Source organism: Athene cunicularia, assembly GCF_003259725.1.
Source record: "Athene cunicularia isolate RWA chromosome 3 unlocalized genomic scaffold, athCun1 chr3_part1, whole genome shotgun sequence".
Taxonomy (NCBI): domain Eukaryota; kingdom Metazoa; phylum Chordata; class Aves; order Strigiformes; family Strigidae; genus Athene; species Athene cunicularia.
In genome coordinates this window covers 22,723,998-22,744,428 of record NW_020799097.1, presented here as the reverse complement: position 1 = coordinate 22,744,428, position 20,431 = coordinate 22,723,998, and the positions used below count along the sequence as shown (strand labels likewise).

The 20,431-nt window shown below is 36.5% G+C and overlaps 1 protein-coding gene across 1 annotated transcript in view; it reads right to left on the bottom strand.

Moving 5' to 3' along the window:
• Positions 1-20,431, bottom strand: part of MYOM2 (myomesin 2) — an 81,645-nt gene that overhangs the window by 2,516 nt on the left and 58,698 nt on the right. Inside the window, exons 26-36 of the mRNA XM_026846283.1 lie at positions 17,787-17,931; positions 17,626-17,685; positions 16,065-16,132; positions 12,230-12,343; positions 10,793-10,880; positions 7,428-7,466; positions 6,633-6,738; positions 3,879-4,042; positions 3,509-3,545; positions 3,362-3,384; positions 2,443-2,498 (exon numbers count right to left, since the gene is read on the bottom strand). Coding sequence (XP_026702084.1) covers positions 2,443-2,498; positions 3,362-3,384; positions 3,509-3,545; positions 3,879-4,042; positions 6,633-6,738; positions 7,428-7,466; positions 10,793-10,880; positions 12,230-12,343; positions 16,065-16,132; positions 17,626-17,685; positions 17,787-17,931 — 900 coding nt within the window. The remainder of the gene's footprint in view (positions 1-2,442; positions 2,499-3,361; positions 3,385-3,508; positions 3,546-3,878; positions 4,043-6,632; positions 6,739-7,427; positions 7,467-10,792; positions 10,881-12,229; positions 12,344-16,064; positions 16,133-17,625; positions 17,686-17,786; positions 17,932-20,431) is intronic.

The following is a 20,431-nucleotide window of genomic DNA, read 5'->3' as shown; positions in this document are numbered from 1 at the left end:
ATTCCACAGTCATTGTAGATCTTTTTGGCCTGTTCTAATTTATTAAATTATAGATGTGACCTAAAAATCATTTATACTCTCTTAAGAAGCATCAGTAAGGCTCTGCCTTGTGTCTATATACTTGTGTAGTTATACCATTCCACTGAATGAGGAAAAATCTCCGCTCTTTTTCTTTTTTGTACAGTTAACTTCTCACACTTGTACTTAACCAACTCTTGCATTGTACGTGTTCATATCTAATTTAGAGGTGATTTTAAATCTTGTGATCCATTTTGTTTTGCCTGATTTCAGGAGTCAGAGATTTTATCTTCACACATTCAGTTACTTACTCCTCACATGATTAGGTCTTCTTTGAAGCCTTTTACTTCTGGAAATGCTATGTGTAGTATTTCCTTAGTTTGAGGTTGTAGTTTTTAGGGCACGATTATATGAAGAAACTGCAGCTAGTCTGTGCATGCAGTCAGGGGTGACTTCACCAAGCTCTTTCCTTACAGTTTGACTATTTTAAGGTGTTGGTCATAGAGTGGCTTATACCTAACCTCCTAAAAGACTAGCTTTCTTGTTGTAAAGTGCCTCTCTCTATCACAGTAAGAAGGCACCTCATGTGAACACCTATTAGAGACAAAGGAAGGAATGGGCCAAGAGGAAAATCATCTGTCTGGTCCAGAGTAAGCAGCTTTCAGCAGCCACTGCAAGGACCACATTTTGCACATCTTTCTAAAGAAACTGCTCCTGATATCCACAAAATGACCAAGTACCCAGAGAGCTGGAATAGTATGCAACCTCTTACTCTGGTGATAAGACAGTTTTCACACAGAGCAACACAGATGATGTCTCTGAAGATGCACTTCATACAAGAGACATAAACAACCTGATCAACATGCTTTTGATAGCCAGCAGATAAGAGTCACATTGGCTCATGAGCTGATCTGCTATAGTCACTCAGAATGAAAGTCCATCTAGATCTTTTAGAGGTCAAAAGCAACTGCTTAAGAAAGTATACAAAAATGCAGAGGATTAATAGATCCTATTCCCAGTATACCTTCCTGCTTTCCACAATTTGATGGCTTTTGAACTGGTTATGAGCACAAATTTTATCGAGAACATTGTATTTAATGGCCCCTGCTGGACTTCCTTTCATGAAATTGCCTATTTTCTTTTTTGGACCCAAATCTATTTTTGCCTAAAGTACCAAGGCACAAATTAATTATGAACCATTTGAAAAAACCCTTCTTTTTGATTCTTTAAAGCCATGTAATGACCATGTAATTAGGCATTCCCTAGTTCTTGTGCTGTGATAAGTGATCATAATAATTTCCAAGTTCCTCTGCTGCACTGTGCACAATACTGATTTCTTTTTTTTTTTTTTTTACCCTGTTCTCCTTCAATAATTTTTCATCCCAGATTGAACACCTAGTTTCTCCCCATAGTGAAGGACAGGACACCCAAGAGAAGATTTGCTTCAGGAAAAAGAGACAAGAACTTGCTGTATGAGTGGGAAGGATGAAAAAAGTTTGTCTTTCCTGGACTGAAGGCTGGGGTGTCTGGAGTCTGGAACTCTCTCCCAGGATGGAGAGACCAAGTTCCAGTACTTCCTTGCACCTGCAAGGCCTAACAGCAGCTGAGACTAATAGTCTTGTCCTTCTGTCTTAGTACCCAGAGAGTTTGGGCTGAGGTTGCATGAGATCCCCCTCCACCATGACAAAAATCCTAGTGAGGGACACCAATCAGTCCAAATAATGAAATTTCATCTCCACCACTCAAGTCCTAGGAAGGGACTTTGCAAAAATTTACCAATTATGACTTTGTATCTGGGCATTTAGTTCTTACTGATGTCAAAAAAATAAGTGTATTCACTGGCCTTCCATCTCCCATAATTATATATTGTAATGGAGCGAACTGCCAATATATAGGAAGAGGGGAAAGTTTAGCTCCTTGGCTCAGGTAGGTCCTTTACCCTTCTTTACTCTTAGCAGCCATAACAGTCTATGTCTGGCATACTGGAGAATGGGACCTATTTTCTGTTTCTATTATACTGGCTCTCAGACAGGGGCTGCTTCCTCCTGCCTTTTTAGTTTCTTCTACAGGGCAGGAGTGGACTCTCCCCTTGAACTGCTCTACTCAGTACACAGAGCTGAAAGCCAGCCCAAATATGATTATGCAGTTAACTCCAAGTCTCCATAATCATCGCAAGACCAGCTCCTCTTGAGGCTGACCTTGCTTGCCTAAATGATCTGAATCAGTCTGTATAGTCAGCTTATGGTACCCGTGCTCACTTAGAATTCATGTGTCTCAAATAAATGGGACGATAATAAATAAAATAAGTGGTTTAAATTATCCTCATTCTGATTTCAGCTTCTACAAATTCATCTGCATTCCCTCCTGCTGTTAAAGCAAAACTCTCACCAGGCAGCTTGACTTGTTGCCAAAAAATGTTCTTACCTTCCCATCCATTATAGTAACGACATCAGGCAAACCACCAATGACTTTACCACGATCTAGGAGTTAAAGAAAAATATGTGGGCCGTGTGAAGCTTAGACCTCAAAATTACTCATTTCTCAATGATTTTATAACTTGGTGATATTATAGTCACAGCTTTTGTTTGCACTTATCTTTAAAAAACCTGTAGTACCTCATTAATAAAATGTAAAATAATACATTTTTATTATATTCTATGTAATATCTTTTTAATGTATTTTATGTTCCCTTCAGATTTTTTTAGCAGGGATTGTGTTATAGCATTCTAAACTGATACACATAACAACCTTGAAGCTACTGCTGAGCTTGACAATTTGTGCTTTGGGCACAGAGCAAAGCAAGGAAGATGCTTTTAGCATGTTGGTGGTATCTAAGATCTAAGGAAAATTTGTTCTGCCATGCTCTTTGTGGGCAGAAGCATCTTGTCATTACTAGGGGAATTAATATCAAAGTACCAGGATTCCTACAGCTCCTAACAGTAACAAGCTTTCCCACTCTCTGTGTCTCAGCAAGCACTGCCCAATAGGCATTAGCAGGTAATTTTTAACTTCATATCTAGATCCCAAAATTCAGTGTCAGCAGCAGCTTTCAGAGTCAACACCTCCTTGTATGACACCTAGAAGCTGACACCTCACAAAACTTCTGCAGACACAAGAAGATACAGTAGAGGCTTGCAAAATGTGTAAAACTTTTAGTGGGTTTCCATTGGAATTAAAAACAAATCCACAAATTACTATTATTATTGCAGTATTATGTACTAACATGGGATTTCTGCAGCCACAGAACTCTGAAAACTGTGGCAGCATTATCACAATGGCTGCCTTAAAGAGAACACTAGACTACATTGCAGAACACCTTTGATAAAATGTAAAATAAACTTACTCTTCTCAGCAAAAGCAGCTGCCCTAAAATTGTTGAGGAAGAGAGGAAGAGAAATATATGTTATTCGTAGTTATTAATTAAATATTTTTTTCTGTAAGTAAAGACACTGTTGTTACAGCATTAAAATGCAAAAGACATAGCACTTACTTGAGTCTCTGGAATTCTGCATATGCATCATCGAAAGCTGTGACAAAAGAATTGAGAGAGTTATTGTCCATGAACATAACTTGCACTTGGGGCTAAGTATAAACATATAGACACATATCCATGTTAAAGCTCTTTTAAAACACCTGCAGGGTTACACAGTAGCAAAATGGTAAAACAAACCCCTGAAACCCAATGCCACTGGTGGTGAAAACAGATGTAAGACTAAAAAGATCATAACAGTTATGCAATTAAAGTACAACTGGTTCTGACAAAAGGCTTTCTGTTTTTATTGTCATTCCTCTGGTTATTGCCAGTAAATTCTGTTTAAGCCATGAAAAGACACCATATAAGTATGGTTTTATAAATATACCTTGCCCAGACAGATCAAGTGTGCGTTTGTAGGATTCCTTGTCACCAAAGATTTCAAAGGTGTAGTTCCCCTTATCCTTTTCAGTGGGTTCACTTATTTGCAGCCAGGCAACATCCTCTCCACCTCCAATCTTCATCTTTTCACCAGAAGAAATCTTAGAATCCCTGGGAAAAATGAATAGAAATGAATTGAACATTCTTTTCAATGTGTATTTTCCATAGGATAGCGTCTATCAAAAGTTACAAAGGATAACATACTATTCCTGAATTACAGATAAATTGCAACTAATGAGAGCAATTTCCCAGAAGATACTTATCTTCCTCGTGGGGGTATGAAACGCTTTGGAACCATTAGCTTGAGCTTTCATTACAAAGATTAGTTGTTCACCCTCTTCTCATTCTCCTTCTCTCCACATACATAATTACCTGTGTTTATATACACATACATGTCTATAAGCGAAAATAGTGCGTGACTTTAGAGCTTTGTACACTTCATACACACTAATGTAGAATGCGTCAGAACATTAAACTAGAGGCAAATAACTTTCTGATGAGGAAAAAAATCTTTACTTTTCATTAACTTCAAAAATCAATTAAGTAAATAATAAAAGATTTGCATAGAATTCATTATTCTTCCATCAAGTCAAAAACACCTTTGGGGTTTTTTAAGAACAAGACAAGCAGCAAATTTCCTAACTGCAGATAATTAATAAACAGATCTTTAAAAAACAGTGGCATTATATTTACTTCCTAAGCTAGAATATAAGAAATATCCTACTGATTCAGATCAGAGATTCTTCCGGTCCATAATCTGTCATGAAGAGTGAAAATAGAAGAAGATTTTTAATGAGAGCATGCAAACCCAACCACTTCCAATGATCTGAAGTTTCCTGTTTCACTCAGTAACTAAAGAAATAGTTCTTTTCATCCTTCTTCCTCAAGTATCTTTAGCTGGAATTTTAAATAGATGAAGTCAGCATTAGCTTCTCTTTGATCAGTTATTTTATTTGCCCAGACAGGGCTGCTCTGCCTTCATAGCTAGAGAGTTAGATAGAGAAAAGAAATTTTGACTATTTCCCATTCTGTAGGTTGCCTACATCGAATTCAGCATACCAAATTAGATACCTGGATAGAAACTACTATATATTAGAAAATACTACATATAACATTCCCCACTGTGCCATGAGTGGATGATGCATGCTGGCTTTAGGACTTGTATTATGTTCCCTGCTATGCAGTAGAGTGGATAATTCAAAGCTAGCTAGAAATTTACATGGTATGTTTCATGATGTGCAGGCAATGGTGAAAAAACGTGGATTGTCTAGCCTTTCATCTTTGCCAAGACAAATTTTCCTAGAACACCATTTCAAAGAGCAGGAGGTTTTGAGAGGCAGGGGGAGGTTGGTTGGTTTGGTTTAGTCTTTGTTTTAGCTTTAACAACTCTGGTTTATAATCCTTGTATTCATGGAAGAATCAAAATTTTATTTGCTGAAAACCTGTGTTCAATGATCTTCAAGATAGTTAATGTGTAAGACATAAAATCTGAAATATTAGAGGGGAGAGAGGTGTCTATATGTAAATAAATATGCACACTGATATTTCCTTATTAGCCATGTAGCATTCTCTAGTTTTATATTTCTATGAACTGGATGGTGGAATGGACAAAGTCACTTTCAGAACTCAAGCAGATATAGTAAAAGGCAGAGGCAAAAATTTTTTTTCTTTTCCTTTCTATCATATTAGCAACACATTCACTGAAAGAAGGAGCAGAACTTACTGAATACAAAGCTTGAGTTACAAATACAGCCACATACCCCTGCAGAAGTGCTCTTGATCTCCATGAACCTGATGATCACTGACATTTTCCTTGTGTTTCTGTCTTCATAGAAATCAAGGGCTGGACAGCATCGCAAAACTAGGACAACATGCTGATAAACCAGCTTTTTCCTGTCCAAGTCAAACCAGTTCACTGTGTGTTATCTTTGTAAGACATCAAAGAATGTGAAAATTGAAACCACTTGAAGAGTTTTTAAATACTTCCAAACCTTACCTGTGGTTTCAAACAAATGAGGGCCTGACATAGAAAAACATTTGAGCTTACATTTAACTGTAAATACACAGAGCAATAGAGTACCTCCAAAGTCAAAGATTAATGTAACATGAGGGTGGAAATCTATTGGGAACTTTAAAGATAATTTCTGGTCATATTCTCACCTCTGAGGGGTATTCTCAAAGTATTGTGTGCCCCATTTAATAACTTTTCAAAGAAGAGAAACAGAATTTAAATATTTTGGGTTACTTAAGACTGTATCAATTTGGAAAAAAATTCCTTTCTTAATACAGGCTTTTATTAAACTTTGAGAGCAGATCCTTGGTATTCACCTAGTACTGGAGGAAAATTTCATCTATTTAAAGAAAAAAGCAGCCCTGAATAGAAAACTATTCTCAAGCATTTATGTCTTTGAACCAACAAGATAATATAGTGGAAAACAAACCGTCTTGTGTTGGATAAGAGTCTGGAATACTATAGATGCTTTTTTCCTGGCTATTACATCCCTCTTGATATGTGCTGGACGAGCCTGTTAATATTTCTTTTACTTTATGTACTATCTATGTGAAAAGATAATATGAAGTGCTGGAAAGAGAAATTCATTAATGTGGTCCAGTTAATAAGTGAATGCCACGGAATAGTAAATATTAAATCATAAAATGGCATTTTTTTATTTAATAAAATTGAAAAAATATTCTCATCTACCTGTGAGACCAGTTGACTTTCATTTCCTCATTGTAGTACTTCAAGAAACACTGGAGCCTTATTCCTTCCTCAGTGCAAAGGATCTTCAGTGGAGAGGCTGACTTACCTACGTAAAACACAATATACATAGATCAAACAGCAGAGTGGAATGACTAGGAAACAGTCAAATGGACTACTTGTACTGTCATGACAAAAAAATTCAGAATCCAATCTATGATTCTCAACTACCACAATGAAACAATTGTTCGTGTCTCTCAGTGGAGATCTGATTTATATCAGGTGAAAGTTCAGTATAAGTTTTTGTATTTATTGTCATATACAAGCATTGTGACTAGCAAGATCCACTGTGAAATAATAACCTCATCATGTAATTTCTGTGAAAGAGTAGTAGTGTCATGATTCTAATTGCACAGAAATTTTATTCTTGTGCAACCCCTCTTCTTTCAGTGGAATGACTCCCAATTTCTCACAGGAGAGTGAGATATTCTGAGCAGGATCAGAATCTCTTTCTGTATCAAGGTTCACTTACTAATGGGAAGTAGGAAGAAAATTATTGCTATGACACTGTCACAGTATCTAAACCAAACAAACCAGGTGAAATAATACTTTGTTCCCTTTTAATAGTGTCAATTAGCAAGGTCAACTGACTATTCAGAAACTTAATAACATGTCTATAATAATATAAGCATTATGTCTCCCAGAGATATCCCACTTAAAATAAAAATTGTCTGCCTCAGGCTCAGATGACTTTAACATTAAAAAACTACATGAAAATCCAAGACAGCATTTACTTACCACTGACTCCGCTCAGTGCCAGAATTATATCATCATAGACTGAAGGGAAAGAAAAAAAAAAAAAAAAAAGGAAAATGTACCATCAAAATTCAATCAGAATATAGTTCTGTTATGTTCAGTTTAATTAAAGCAATATGGGAATCTTCACATCCTTAGGCAAAGAAAACCATTAAAATTGCAACAGGTGTATGAGACAAATTCGAGACTGTGTACAGCATATGAATTCTGTGCTGTGTCACTCAGTACCTCTGCTGCATGTGGAGTCAGTTGTCTGCTGTCAAATCTTCATCTTTGTATCCCTCAGGCCAGAAACAATAAAAGGTCATTAAAACTGGGTAGATCACATTCAAAGGAGAGTGCAGGGGAAAGAGAAATTATCACATTCTAGATGAAAATACTTTTCACCTGCTACCTATAGGATGTCATTTGACAAATGAAAGCCCCTCTATCCAGTGAAAGAAACCAGGTATCATAACAAGCTTTTGAAATATCACAGAGCTGATGGGTTTGCAGCTGGGGAGAACCCTGGAAACAAGGGCAGAAGAGTGGGGAACGGTCTCATACCAGAGGAATCCTATTCACTGTCACTGTAGAAGATGGAAAGAGCGAAAGAAAGAAGCACCATAATCTGAAGAATGCATATTCAAGGTGGAAATATTTTTATTAATAGGGAAAACAGAAAAATGTGTGAAGTTCAGAAAATACTACTTGTATATTTGGTTTCTATTGATCTGTATCTGCACATTTTTTTGTCTCTGTTAAAATAAATTGTGAATCAATTCTGTAACCCTCTACAAAATCCAGTATGCTTCTACTGGCATGTTGACATGAGGACATGGATTGCATACTATATATAAATTACATTACAGATGTCTGGGAAACTGGGGTTATAGTACCTATACTGTCTAAATTAGATGTTTTTTTCTGAAAGAAAAATGGACAGAATTTATACAGGAAAAAGAATGCCTGAGAGACTATCAAGTGATGATACAAGCTTCCAAGGTAAGCCACAGCTTAAGAACTCAGTCTGATATTCATCTTTTCCTCTTATTTCAGTACTTTCCCAATCTGCTAAAATAAAAAATGTTAAGATCTTTAGTAGACTTAGTTAATTTTTGAACCTGTCTTTCTCATTCTATTAGGACACAGCAAAAATATTCATTATTTGGGTCAAATACATGCAGGTGGGATGAATCCAGGTTCACTTTGGCCTAGCTGGTGGGACCTAAGCAAAGAAACCCACGGAAGCTCTCTCTATCAAAGACGAGTAAAAATCATTTATTCTGACAACAGATCAAGAACAGATCTTTGCTACAGAATCAGAAGTAAACTTTTTTTTTTTTTTTATTGAACAAATTTAAATATACATAGAGGAGTTCACTGTGATATCTGATAACATATGAAACTTTAAATGCCTATCACTGATGCATTTTAGAGTAGATCCTCTTACCCTTATTTGCATTTATATTCATTTGAATGCCAGTGCACACTGAGCTTGAACTAATCTGCCCGTACATTATGCAGTCTTCCAGGCCCCATTCATGTTAAACTTTTGTTTAGCCTTTATGTTTCAAGGCTAACTCCACCATTTACAAGATCCGCTCTTTGGTTTAACACTGAAGTTTTTGTGGTTTTCCTGACTGACATTTTCAAAGCCTCCTGGACCCACTGAATTAGATACTGTGAGTTCTTTAAATAGGCATTTCACTCTACATTTCCAGCACAGCACAGTCCTGTCGTACCCGGAGTATAGTCTCTGGAAGTTAGAAGGACCCCTGACCATAAGGTGGAGAACTACTCTACTTTTTGCTTATTCCAAGTGGTCAGGATACCCCTTGCTTGAAAATTCATAGTCTAAGGGAATGATATCTCTGTATATATCAAAGGACAGGAAGGGAGGAGGTGGTTAATGAAGATATATTGGATAGCATGGGACCTGAGCATGACATAATTGGCAACAAGTAAGGTGCAGAGATTGTACTGGTTTTGGCTGGGGTAAAGTTAATTTTCTTTCTAACAGCTTGTATGGTGCTGTGTTTTGGATTTGTGACGAAAACAGTATTGATAACACAGGGATGTTTCAGCTATTGCTGAGCAGTGGTTGCACAGCATGAAGGTCTTTTATTTCTGTTCCTCACACCACCCCACCATCAAGTAGGATGGAGGTGCACAAGAAATTTGGAGGGGACACAGCTAGGATGGCTGACCCCACCTGACCAAAGGGATGTCCCAGACCATATGATGTATTAAAAGCAATAAAAGCTGGGGGGAGAAGAAGGAAGGAAGGGACATTCAAGAGTTATGGCATTGCTCTTTCCAAGTCACCATTATGCATGATGGAGCCCTGCTTTTCTGGAGATGGTTGAACACTCGCCTGCCAATCAGAAACAGTGAATTAACTCCTTATTTTGCTTTTCCTCCATACACAGCTTTTGCTTTACCTATTTTTACAAACCTGTCTTTATCTCAAACCATGATTTTTCTCATTGTCCCCTTCCAGTTCTCTTCCCCATCCCTCTGAGGGGGAGTAAGTAGCTGTGTGGGGCTGAGCTGCCTACTGGAGTTAACCCACAAATCAGGTTTACAATTTTACAATCAAAATAATTCTCAGTCCCCACTGACAGCCCCACATCAACATATTCAGAACGTTGGTGCTCTAGTGGTCTATCAAAGACATTAAAGCTTAACAAATTTGAGAGAGTGAGGTCTCTACAAAAGATCTCACATAAAAGGGAGTGTCTGTCTGACTAGGAACTTACTTCATTTCTTGCCTGTCATAGTGCTAGAGATTAATCAATATAATGCCGTCATGGTTTGAACCCAGCCAGTAGCCAGTTACCCAGTTGCTTACTTCCTCCCCACAGCCTGGCACCAGTGAAATAAGGGAGGGACAAAAAAAAAAAAAATAAAGAAAATTCGTAGGTTGAATTAAAAAAAGTTTAGTAATAGTAACAAAACAGGAACAATAGTAAGTCCAAACAGGTAATAGACAATGTGGTTGCTCACCACCTGGTGACCAGCACACTGCCCACCCCCAGCAGCAATCCCAGCCAACAAGGGAGTACTGTGTGCCTCCTTTACATACTGAGCATGACGTCACATGATATGCAATGCTCCAATGGCTGATCTGGGCCTGGCCCTCCAGCTCTGCTCTCTCTCAGCCCTGACCGAAACCAGGACAAATGCCCATTGTCATCCCTCCCAAACTGGTGGTCTGCACTGCAGGTCTTTATAGCATAAGAAGAGAACTGAAATGCAAGGGACTCCAAAAATGTTTGTTAACTTGCCATTTGCAAGGATAGATCATTAACACCTCTTGAGAATATGTGGTGATCGTTATTTCAAAATAGTAAACAGAATATTACCTTTTCCTGATAATTCAAGAGCAGATACATCATGACCTCTGTCATCTGATAGTGTTGCCTTATAAACGCCTTCATCTTTGCGAGACAGCTACAAGGAAAACACAAGATGCTTACTGACAGACTTAATAAACATTTCTTCAATCCCTGCACTATTTTCTAAATCAAACAACATACATTGTCCTGCATTCTTCTTAAATAATCTTATCAGAAGTGAGATGGAAACTATGAATGGTTTGTGCATGCCTTTTTATGGAGCTGTAGTTAGTTCTTAAGCCTAAAACATCTGATTTCAGTTCAACTGCCTTAAGAAATTGTTTTTTTTCTCTTGTTCCAAAAAGACAAAACAGGACTGATCATGCTCGGTAGAAATTATAAGCATCATAGCAAGATGAAACAGAGGGCAACTTCAACCCACACAAATTTTAGAAATGCAATTTTTCTTCAACTAAACAGGTTTTTTGACTCAATCTATGTAAAACATAACAATAGATCTATATTCTTTAACTGTCCAAATATCAACTCAGTAGCTCTCATTCAAGCAGCGGATGTAGTCAGATTATATCTATGCTAAGAAAATAAGTCATTACCCTTGGAGAGTTTACATTCTAAAATCTAACACAGTGATACTGCATTAAAGTCAGTAGGGGGCTTTGGTTTGGGTGTTTTTATTTTAATATATTTTTAAACCTGAAGGAAAATATATATATAATACATACAAATAATTATTATAGATTGGAGGTTATTTAATTGAGTCTTAGATTTATACAAGTCCACGAGCAAGTATATCATATGATTGAATGACAAGTAACATGAGCAATTCAAAAAAAGCAGAAACCACCCTCCCTATAAAAGTCTACTCAGGAAAAATGAAGCCACTGGAAAGTCAGTATCCTCTTGCAAAGTAAATGAAGGAAGGAAATCAAAAGAGTATGAAACTAATAAATAAAATAAATCAATTAAATAGAATGCACTTTATGGAATAGAAAAATTCGAGCTGGTGAGGTTTTGGCACTTGATGAAGGCAGCAGCTATGCAAGCTAAGGCTTCAGACACAAGTTGGGTTATCCTGTTTGCATAAAGATAAATCTTAAGCCATATAACTCAAACCTATTCATTTTAGGCAATAAAACTGAAACACTGTCAGAAATTAGGTGCTTGAACAAACTGAAAAAATAAGGAGCAATAAGAAAAAACAAGTTAGAGTTCACCTAAGGATGTCGAATTCAGCAACTTAAGCATGAACTCTCTGAGCTGACAACAAAAACAGATACTTTTTTACTAGCACTAGTTACTCACCAGCTATTTGAAGGGTAGCAAATATGCTTTCTCTTAAAATGGTTCACAGAAATCATGATAGGTGTTTTAGTGCTCTGCCTGGCAAATCTATAGTGTGTCAAGCAGAAGCTGTCATTTCTAATCACTAGGTGATTACCGTACCCTGGGAATACTGAGGTGACATTCTCCTTTCTGCAGATCAGGCACCTCATCAATGTCAATACCAGAACCATCCTTATACCACTTGAAAACGGTCTCCTTCTTTGAGTTCGCAACCTGTACAACAGAAAAGGCACATAAGCCTGGCTGTGGCCTGAAGAAAGGTATTGCACTGTAAGTAGTCACACAGGTACTTTCAACATAAGAAGCCATTTTCTTTATAACGTGTCAGATAAAGCTAAGTAAAAACCAATTTCAACCAAGCCCTACTAAGAAAATCTTAGTCCTACTGTATTTATTTGCAGCACAGAACTGATCAGAAGTATACAGTTTACAGCTTCAGAGCTCTGTCAATTCCTTAAGGGCAATCCTGTCCATCTCTTCCTTTAAAAGGTTTTGCACCCTTGCTATGTGGTTGTAGTTTGTCTCCAGATATCTATGAGAAGTATCTTTGAAATTAGAGCCACCAAACTCTCCTTTATCTTTTTCGGTTTGCTATGTGCCTCCAGAGAGCTGTAACACAGAACTTGGACCCTATTTTAGAGTCTTCATACAACTTGAAGATTTATCTGTTAGCTAAGCAATGTCTTTCAGAGCTAAACTGCAGAGAGCAACTGAAATTACTATTCTGAAAGCATCTGAGGATTCAGAATTGTGAGCTGCACCAGAAACCCTTTTTTTCTACTACATTGTATCCTATGAGAAGTACAAAGACTTAAGGAATACTACAAATTGCAGCCTCTCCCAACACAAAGGGGCTTAACAACACAGTGAAAATGCAGAGAAGTTGCTTGAAAGCTAGAATTTGCTGCAGTAGCAGCAACTCATCTAAGCAATGCATAAGTAGACCACAGCTATACCTCAAGTACTGCTGTAATTTTGAAATATGAATTGTGTATTTGTGATGCTTAAAATATCATTGGATAAATAACCTCAACTGTGAATTCAAAGAAGTTGAAAGCCCAGGTCTTTTTAGAAGCCTTGGCAAATATATTTTATTTTTCTCCCTTTTAGAAACGCTATGGTTTATTTGACATCACTATCCTCACACCCTTCTAAAAATCACAAAAATGCAATGGCATTTCAGTGTGTAGCCGAATACCCAGCCAGTGTGTCTTTAGTAGAAGAACAGAGCTGGCAGGATATTTCTCAGTCCCCAGGCAGTTGCTTTAAAAAGCCTCCTTAAAAAACAACTGAACAAATGGATAGAGGGCAGCCCAGAAGTTAATACAGACCTGCAATAGTTTTCAAGTGGCTTGCCTGGAGAAAAAAACATGCACCAATCTCTAACCCTTTCACATTAGGGAAGTCATTCCATAGATGAACAGCTCTATGAAAGCTCACTATAGAGGTGCCTAGACAAATTCCTAGACATCTTTATAAAGCCTGCTCAAATTAATCATATATGCTGCTGCTTAACAACCAGTGTGGTTGCTATGGATCTCTGACAGTATTTCAGATCACAACCCAGCCCAAAGCAATGCCTTGCTTGAGAAAAGTGAGCAGCATTTTACATTACCAGTAACTGCAAAGTGGCTATTCCTGTACTCATATGACATGAGTGGCAATTTTATTTGAACAAAGCCTGAAGGAACAAGTCTTTAATGCTTTTCAACAATTTTTCATCAAAGACTGTTAGCGCTCAATCTGACAAAAAATAGACTGAGTTTCAGACACATGCAATTTGCAGTGCCAAAGTTATTTCGTGTTGACATTTACCATGAAAAGTTACCTTTTTCGTTGTTTAGCCACACACCAAAAATCTTGCTTTTAACAGATACAGTACAAATAGGAGTCAAAGTTATGCAGTTAAGCAGGTAGCTTCTGAATGTTCTGAAATTTAGAATTACTTGAAGAAAAATGATAGTAGATGCTGGCATTTGAAGAAAAATAAACACACAATAAAAAGCAAACCATCAAATCATTCAGATGAACAAACATGTCTCACTGGCATGCATGTGCTACAATAACAAGAACAAGGTCATCAATTCCAGCTCTTTCAGAATTAAATACTAAGTCAATCAAAAGTCCAGGTCCAATAAGTGGTACATGAGGTAACACATATTATTTTTCATATACTATTTTATAGCACAATCAATATTTGTTCATTTTTACTGTTACGGACTTCTATCATGCAGTCAGTCCCTTGCCCTACACAAGCTTCCAGTAGGTCTGGTTTCCTAACTCCCCTACTTCACGACATGGTCTTTGAGAAAGTCAAGGCAAAAAGTGCTCACTTACATGTACTTCCTTCACATTATCCCAGGTTATTTCAAGAGGTAAAAACACCCATGACAATTACTTTTGCACAGGAGCACTAAGCAGAGACTAGAAGTGACCTGGGCCAAGTGCTATGAGATGTCCTGGGGAGGCAGAGATTGTTCCCTGGATGGTTTTATTACCACAGAAATGATGCAGGCCTGCCACGCTTCTAACTTGAATGTCAGGTATCTGAAGTTCATAGGACAAATCTAGTCTTTATTGTTCAAACTCTTCCTATGTACAAATATCAGTTAAACAGGCATAAAGAACAGTACCATGTGAACCTAATGGCCAGTCACATACTAACAGTAACAAACATTATAAGGTCAATGGCATAGTTAAAATGATGAGTGTGCAAACAGCCTACATCCTAGATTTCATTTACATAAAATGTTCTGACCTTACAAACAAAAAGTACACTGATGAAAAGCATATAATCAGATGCTCAGCCTTTCACAGTTTCAGTGGTATAAACAGTCACTAAAAAAAAAAGGATAATTTCAGATTAATTTGTAGAGAATTAACACTAGTATAACTGGTTCAGCAACATTTAATTCCCCATGAGAATGAAAGGATAGCAGGGTTCATGCCTGAGGCAAATACATGTTGAGATTATAAAGTACTTCAGTGATACATCTCAGTACCAGCAAAGGCACCGTGTTAACTAATGAGTGTTGAGCCCTAAAATAGGGGCACGCAGAATGGCATCTTCACCACTCAGGTCAGTTCTGTTGGGAATAAATTGAGGTTAAAGGTCTCCTAATTAGTAAGTAGAAAAAAACAAAAAAGGAAAAAAATCTCACAAATGTGCATGTAAATTGTTCATAATGAACGATTCAAGTTAGTCTAATTAAAAGCCAAAAACTTATTCAAAAGAAGTGGAGAAAATTAATACAAAAGAGTCCATATTACAGGAAAAGGCAATGAAGAAGAGTTTGATGCCTGCTGAATTCAATTAACTTAGTTATTCAGACCACTAATTACTTACTCTAGAAGAGCAACAAAAATTAAAATATATGTTTAGGATGTCATATAAAGATGTTAATAGCAGAAATTACTCTGAATTCCATACACATTACCATTAGTTAAGATTCAAAAGTCATTAGCTAAGTATAATAAAAATCATGTTTTATAACCTTAATTCTAGAAGCTTTTATTGCATGTTTGGTTACAGGCGATTAAATAACAGACACTTTGGTAGAGGAACCTCCAAATTGGAAAACAGAGAGGAAAGCATTTGAACTCTGGGGTTTTGTGGCTATTTTTTGAGGAAGGAAGAAGAACCACTAAGGAATTAATATTTTTTTTAAATTATTTTCATGGCTCACAATTATTATGAAGAATTAGATTTCCTAACACAGTTAGAATTGTCCTGTGATTTTTCTTTTGTTTTAATGAAAACTACTGAGGAGTAGTAAGTCAGAAATTTTTATTTTAAATATTTCTAAATAATAAAAAAAAGGTTTTCATACGAAAATTTTCATTTTAAAATTATCAAAATCTTTCCTCACATTTTCCTACCTCAATTTTTAATCAACACATTCTAACAAAAATATTTCAAATATTATTCCCTCACCTTACAAGTAAGTAAAACTTCACATTCTTCTGTAACTTTCCAATACAAAAACTCTGAGAAGTGAGGACCTAAGGAACAAAACTGTCTTAATACATAGGTTGTAGACTGAAGAGTATCAGAAAGATACAATGAAAGAAAGAAGAATTATGACAGCTATAACATCTTTACACTAGAACAATGAGAGGGAACTCCTCAACTACCCATGCACTAGAAGGAAAATCCTGCAGTAAATTTTTATTATATTGACCCAGGTGTCTACAGTACATCTTAGAAACCTGAGTCCATCTCTGTGTAATGTCGTGTACTATTCCAAAATGCAAAATGATGAGTGAGACAAATTAGTCTACTAAATGTATTTATGCCCAATTGCCAACTAAGCATAGGAAAGAAACAAGTGTACAAACAGTGTATTTAATGCAATGGAAACTGGAGAATAAACAAATGTATCCAAACACCCAATTAAATATTCAAAGCAAAAATCCCGTGGCAGACATTATTTGTCCAAATTATATAAAGTTTAAGAATGTATTAAAAATTACAAGCAGAACAGAAAATATTCATTCTCCCTACTGAGGTTCCAATCCTGTATATATATATATATATATATTTATATATTTCTCCTTAAGTAAATTTACTGACATACATAGCCTTTTTTAAGTTATTGTGCTTCTCAAGTCATGCATTTATATGATTTACTGTCTGCAGGATAATGGCCCATAATTGCAATATTCAGATCTGGGAGGTAGCAAAGTCTGACTTTCACTGAAGTCATTGAGAACTGAAAGATCTTGTGAGTCCATGCTGTAAGTGGTACAATTTATTTCCTATATCCATTTTTAAAAAATGCTCCCCCCCCAAAAAAAAAAAAAAAAAAGAATTACATTGATATGTAAAGAATCTTACCTAAGCTATTTACAATAAATTCTTTTAATTATTATTGGTACTTTCATCCTAAAAGCCATGTGCTTCACAAGTGAAATTTACAAACCAGAGCTCAAACTAAATTTTTTAAAGATTTCATGGCAATAGAACTCTGAATTAGGTATCCAATATTAGTTTTTACTTTCAGCTGCAAATAATACCAATAACAAGTATATAACAAACTCTGTAACTGTATAGCAACTTTACAACAGATATACATTTAGTTCCTGGAATTTTGGCTGGACAGAAAATCACAGGATCAGGTATTTATCTTCCTTGTCTGACACTATGCTGTCTACTCTTCTGTCAATTATATCGAAGAGATGATTTGTATGCTTAAAACTAAGTGTGCTGAAATGTTTTGTTGGATCGGAGCCTACAGTAGACACGCTTTTCATGAGTACTGAGCAAAGATAACCTCTTGTAAAGACTCCCGCTTTATTTCTGTAGTGAAAGTTTTGTCACTACTTGCATGTATCCTATGACAGTGTTGGAAAATAAGGTCCACCAAGGGTTTGGTGTCTCCTTAAAGTGCAATATACTCATCTTCTAATGAAATCAATGGAAGCTCTTAGTATTCACAAGGGATGCATCATGAGCTGCAAACTGGGCCAAACATTACTAATCTAGTCTGTCTTACCTTGCTTCCTGAGAAATTCCTTTCTTTGGAGCTCAGACTCAGCCAGTACTTCCTTGAATGCTAAATTTTAGAAGAGATGAATAAAAAGTTAGTCACAAGTTACTTAAAGAGTAATTGAAGTTCATTTATTCATCAAAGTTTCAATGTTTCAGTGAACATACCATCTCCAATGAGAACTAATGAAGACTGGTTCTTGGCCTTTCCATCTTGAATCTGTACTGTGTAGGTACCTTCGTTGTCAATTGTAAATCGGTCCATCACCATTTCTATAATGCCATTTGGACGGTCACAATTTATTTTATGCCTCTGAAATAAACAAGTAATAACTTTAGTCTAATATTGTGTAAATTACTTGTGATTCCCTACCAAATTAGTTATGTCTTATACCCCTGCCTCCACACTATCCTTTCATGTTCTTTAAATTGTAAACTATGGAAACAGGGCTGTGCTTGTATTTACTGTTGTACAACAAGATCCCAGTGGTGACAGAAATCTCTGTGTGCAGCTGCATTTGGAATCCTTGAGTCATCACAATACAGCTGGTTTGGATTTAAAAATAATAGTGTATGGCACTAATCGTGTTTGAAGAAGAGCCTGCACAGACAGCCTTTAGCTGCATTACAGCTTCCAGTTCAACAAGGGGTTTTGCTAGGCTGAAGCACTACTCCTAGCAGAGTGCAGAAATAGCTGGAAGTATTGTGTTTGTAGACACAAATGTGGATTTCTAAATAAATCCATCACAATAAATCCCAAAAGTCATCACTATTAAATATCTCTGAGATATATGTGGCAGCTCAATACCGGATCTTAACTTCTCACTCATAAAGTTTATTTAGGAAGGGTATAACGATTTGCTCATGCCATGCTAGGTGTTCTTTTCAAAGAACACTAAGGTGAAAGACCGTAAGAACAGTAACTTGTGCAAACCAACAAAGCTTTTTGGAACTAAAAAGATAAAAAATTCTAGCAAAATTGGAATTCTGTCGAAGCATCTATTTACCTACTAAAGTGCTTGCAAAATACCCAAAACATCAAATATTGACTTGAATTCAAAGTTAAACATACTTTCCACTGTTTGTGACCTTTTCGTGCTTGTTTTCTATTAAATATTCCAGAAAGATAAATTACTGGCAGGCATTATCAAGGAAACAGAAAATTGCAAACAAATATTGGTTAATATTTGCAAAATAGGTGTTTTGAATATGCAGGCACTGGTTTAGATACAACTACCTTTTACTAAGTAATATCCTCTTTCACTCAGTGATTAACAACCATGAGGACTGTGTGTTCCACTAACAGTGATGTTTGAATTTCAACTAACAAATTCCTAAAGCAAAATAAAAATAATCCACAGCAGTTACTTGTTGAAGACTTCTAGGTAACAAATGTGGCCAGGGATATTACACACTAACTGTTCTATTCATCATAAGACAGAAAAGTAAATGTTATGATCTGGAAGGAGTTTTATGCAGTAAATTATTATAGAGCCTGTTACTGTTAAAAAGAAGATACAATGCCTTATAAAGAGAATGTTTTGATTAACCTTTTTATTGGATTCCAGACCTAGAAAAAGGTACCTAAAGTCACAGGTCAATAAAGTTTAATAAAGGGGATGAAAGAAGGAAGGAAAAAAAAGCTATTAAAAATATCATTTATTAAACTCTCTGGGACCACTGCCTTAAGTGGAAGAACCTTTAGGTACTGATTCAAAATTAGTAGGAATGACCCCACAGATATATCTGCTTTAACTTTGAGGGACACCTCCTGGCCAGCCTCAAGAACACATTCTCTGTTGTATGGTCAACAAGCCTGGAAGAATAGTGTAGACATAGTCAAGATGTTTATCATTCATTACTGGTACTTTCAAATGTACAGATAATCATAGAATACCAGGTTGGAAGGGACATCAGGGATCACCTGGTCCAACCCTTCTTGGCGAAAGCACAGTCTAGACAAGATGGCCCAGCACCTTGTCCACCATTTCCCTGGGGAGATTATTCCAGAGGCTGACTGTTTTCATTTTGAAAAAATTTCTTCTTGTGTCCACTCAGAATCTTCCCAGGAGTAACTTGTACCCATAATAGTGCTAGTTTAAATCTTAATGGGGTAACTGAAGGGTGAAGAAAGATAAAAGATAATGGAATTAACAAAACAGTGGGCAACAGATTGATTAGGATAACAATTTATTAAATAAATTACTTAGAGGGATGAGACTGAGGTATAGCATTTACATAAAATAATGGGAAAATTCTCATATAATTTGGATATGGTTTTTCACATGTATAGATAAAAGAAAGATATATAATGTCAAAGAATTAATGAAGTGCTAAGGCTTGGACAATAAGCCCAAGCCAGAGTTGACCTATAGATGAATCCTGTACATTTTATAACTGATAACCATTGTGCTAGTAAGTATTGTACTGTTATAACAAACCCCTTATGCTGATGTAAAAGGTAGAAGTATTGAAGCCTGAGCAACAGGCCCCGAGCTGAAGCTGCTGACTCAGTATGTAGTCAGTAATGAAGTATGTGTGCTCATTAATGAAAGATGTAGCTTAGATATCATATACTCATCACTGGTGAGGATGTAATGAAAACATGTCTATCCTGAATGTATCTGTCTTCTTCTCTGCATAGGGGTAAGTTAACAAAGCCGTGAAGCCAGCTGTCCTGCCTTGGGACAGACGTATGGCCTTGTTTTAAAAAGAACATAAATAAATTAGATAAGGAGGGAAACTCCCTCAGCTTCTCCCTTGAGCCCTGGCCTGGGTCTGGGGGAATCTCATGAGAGAGTGAAACCAGATGT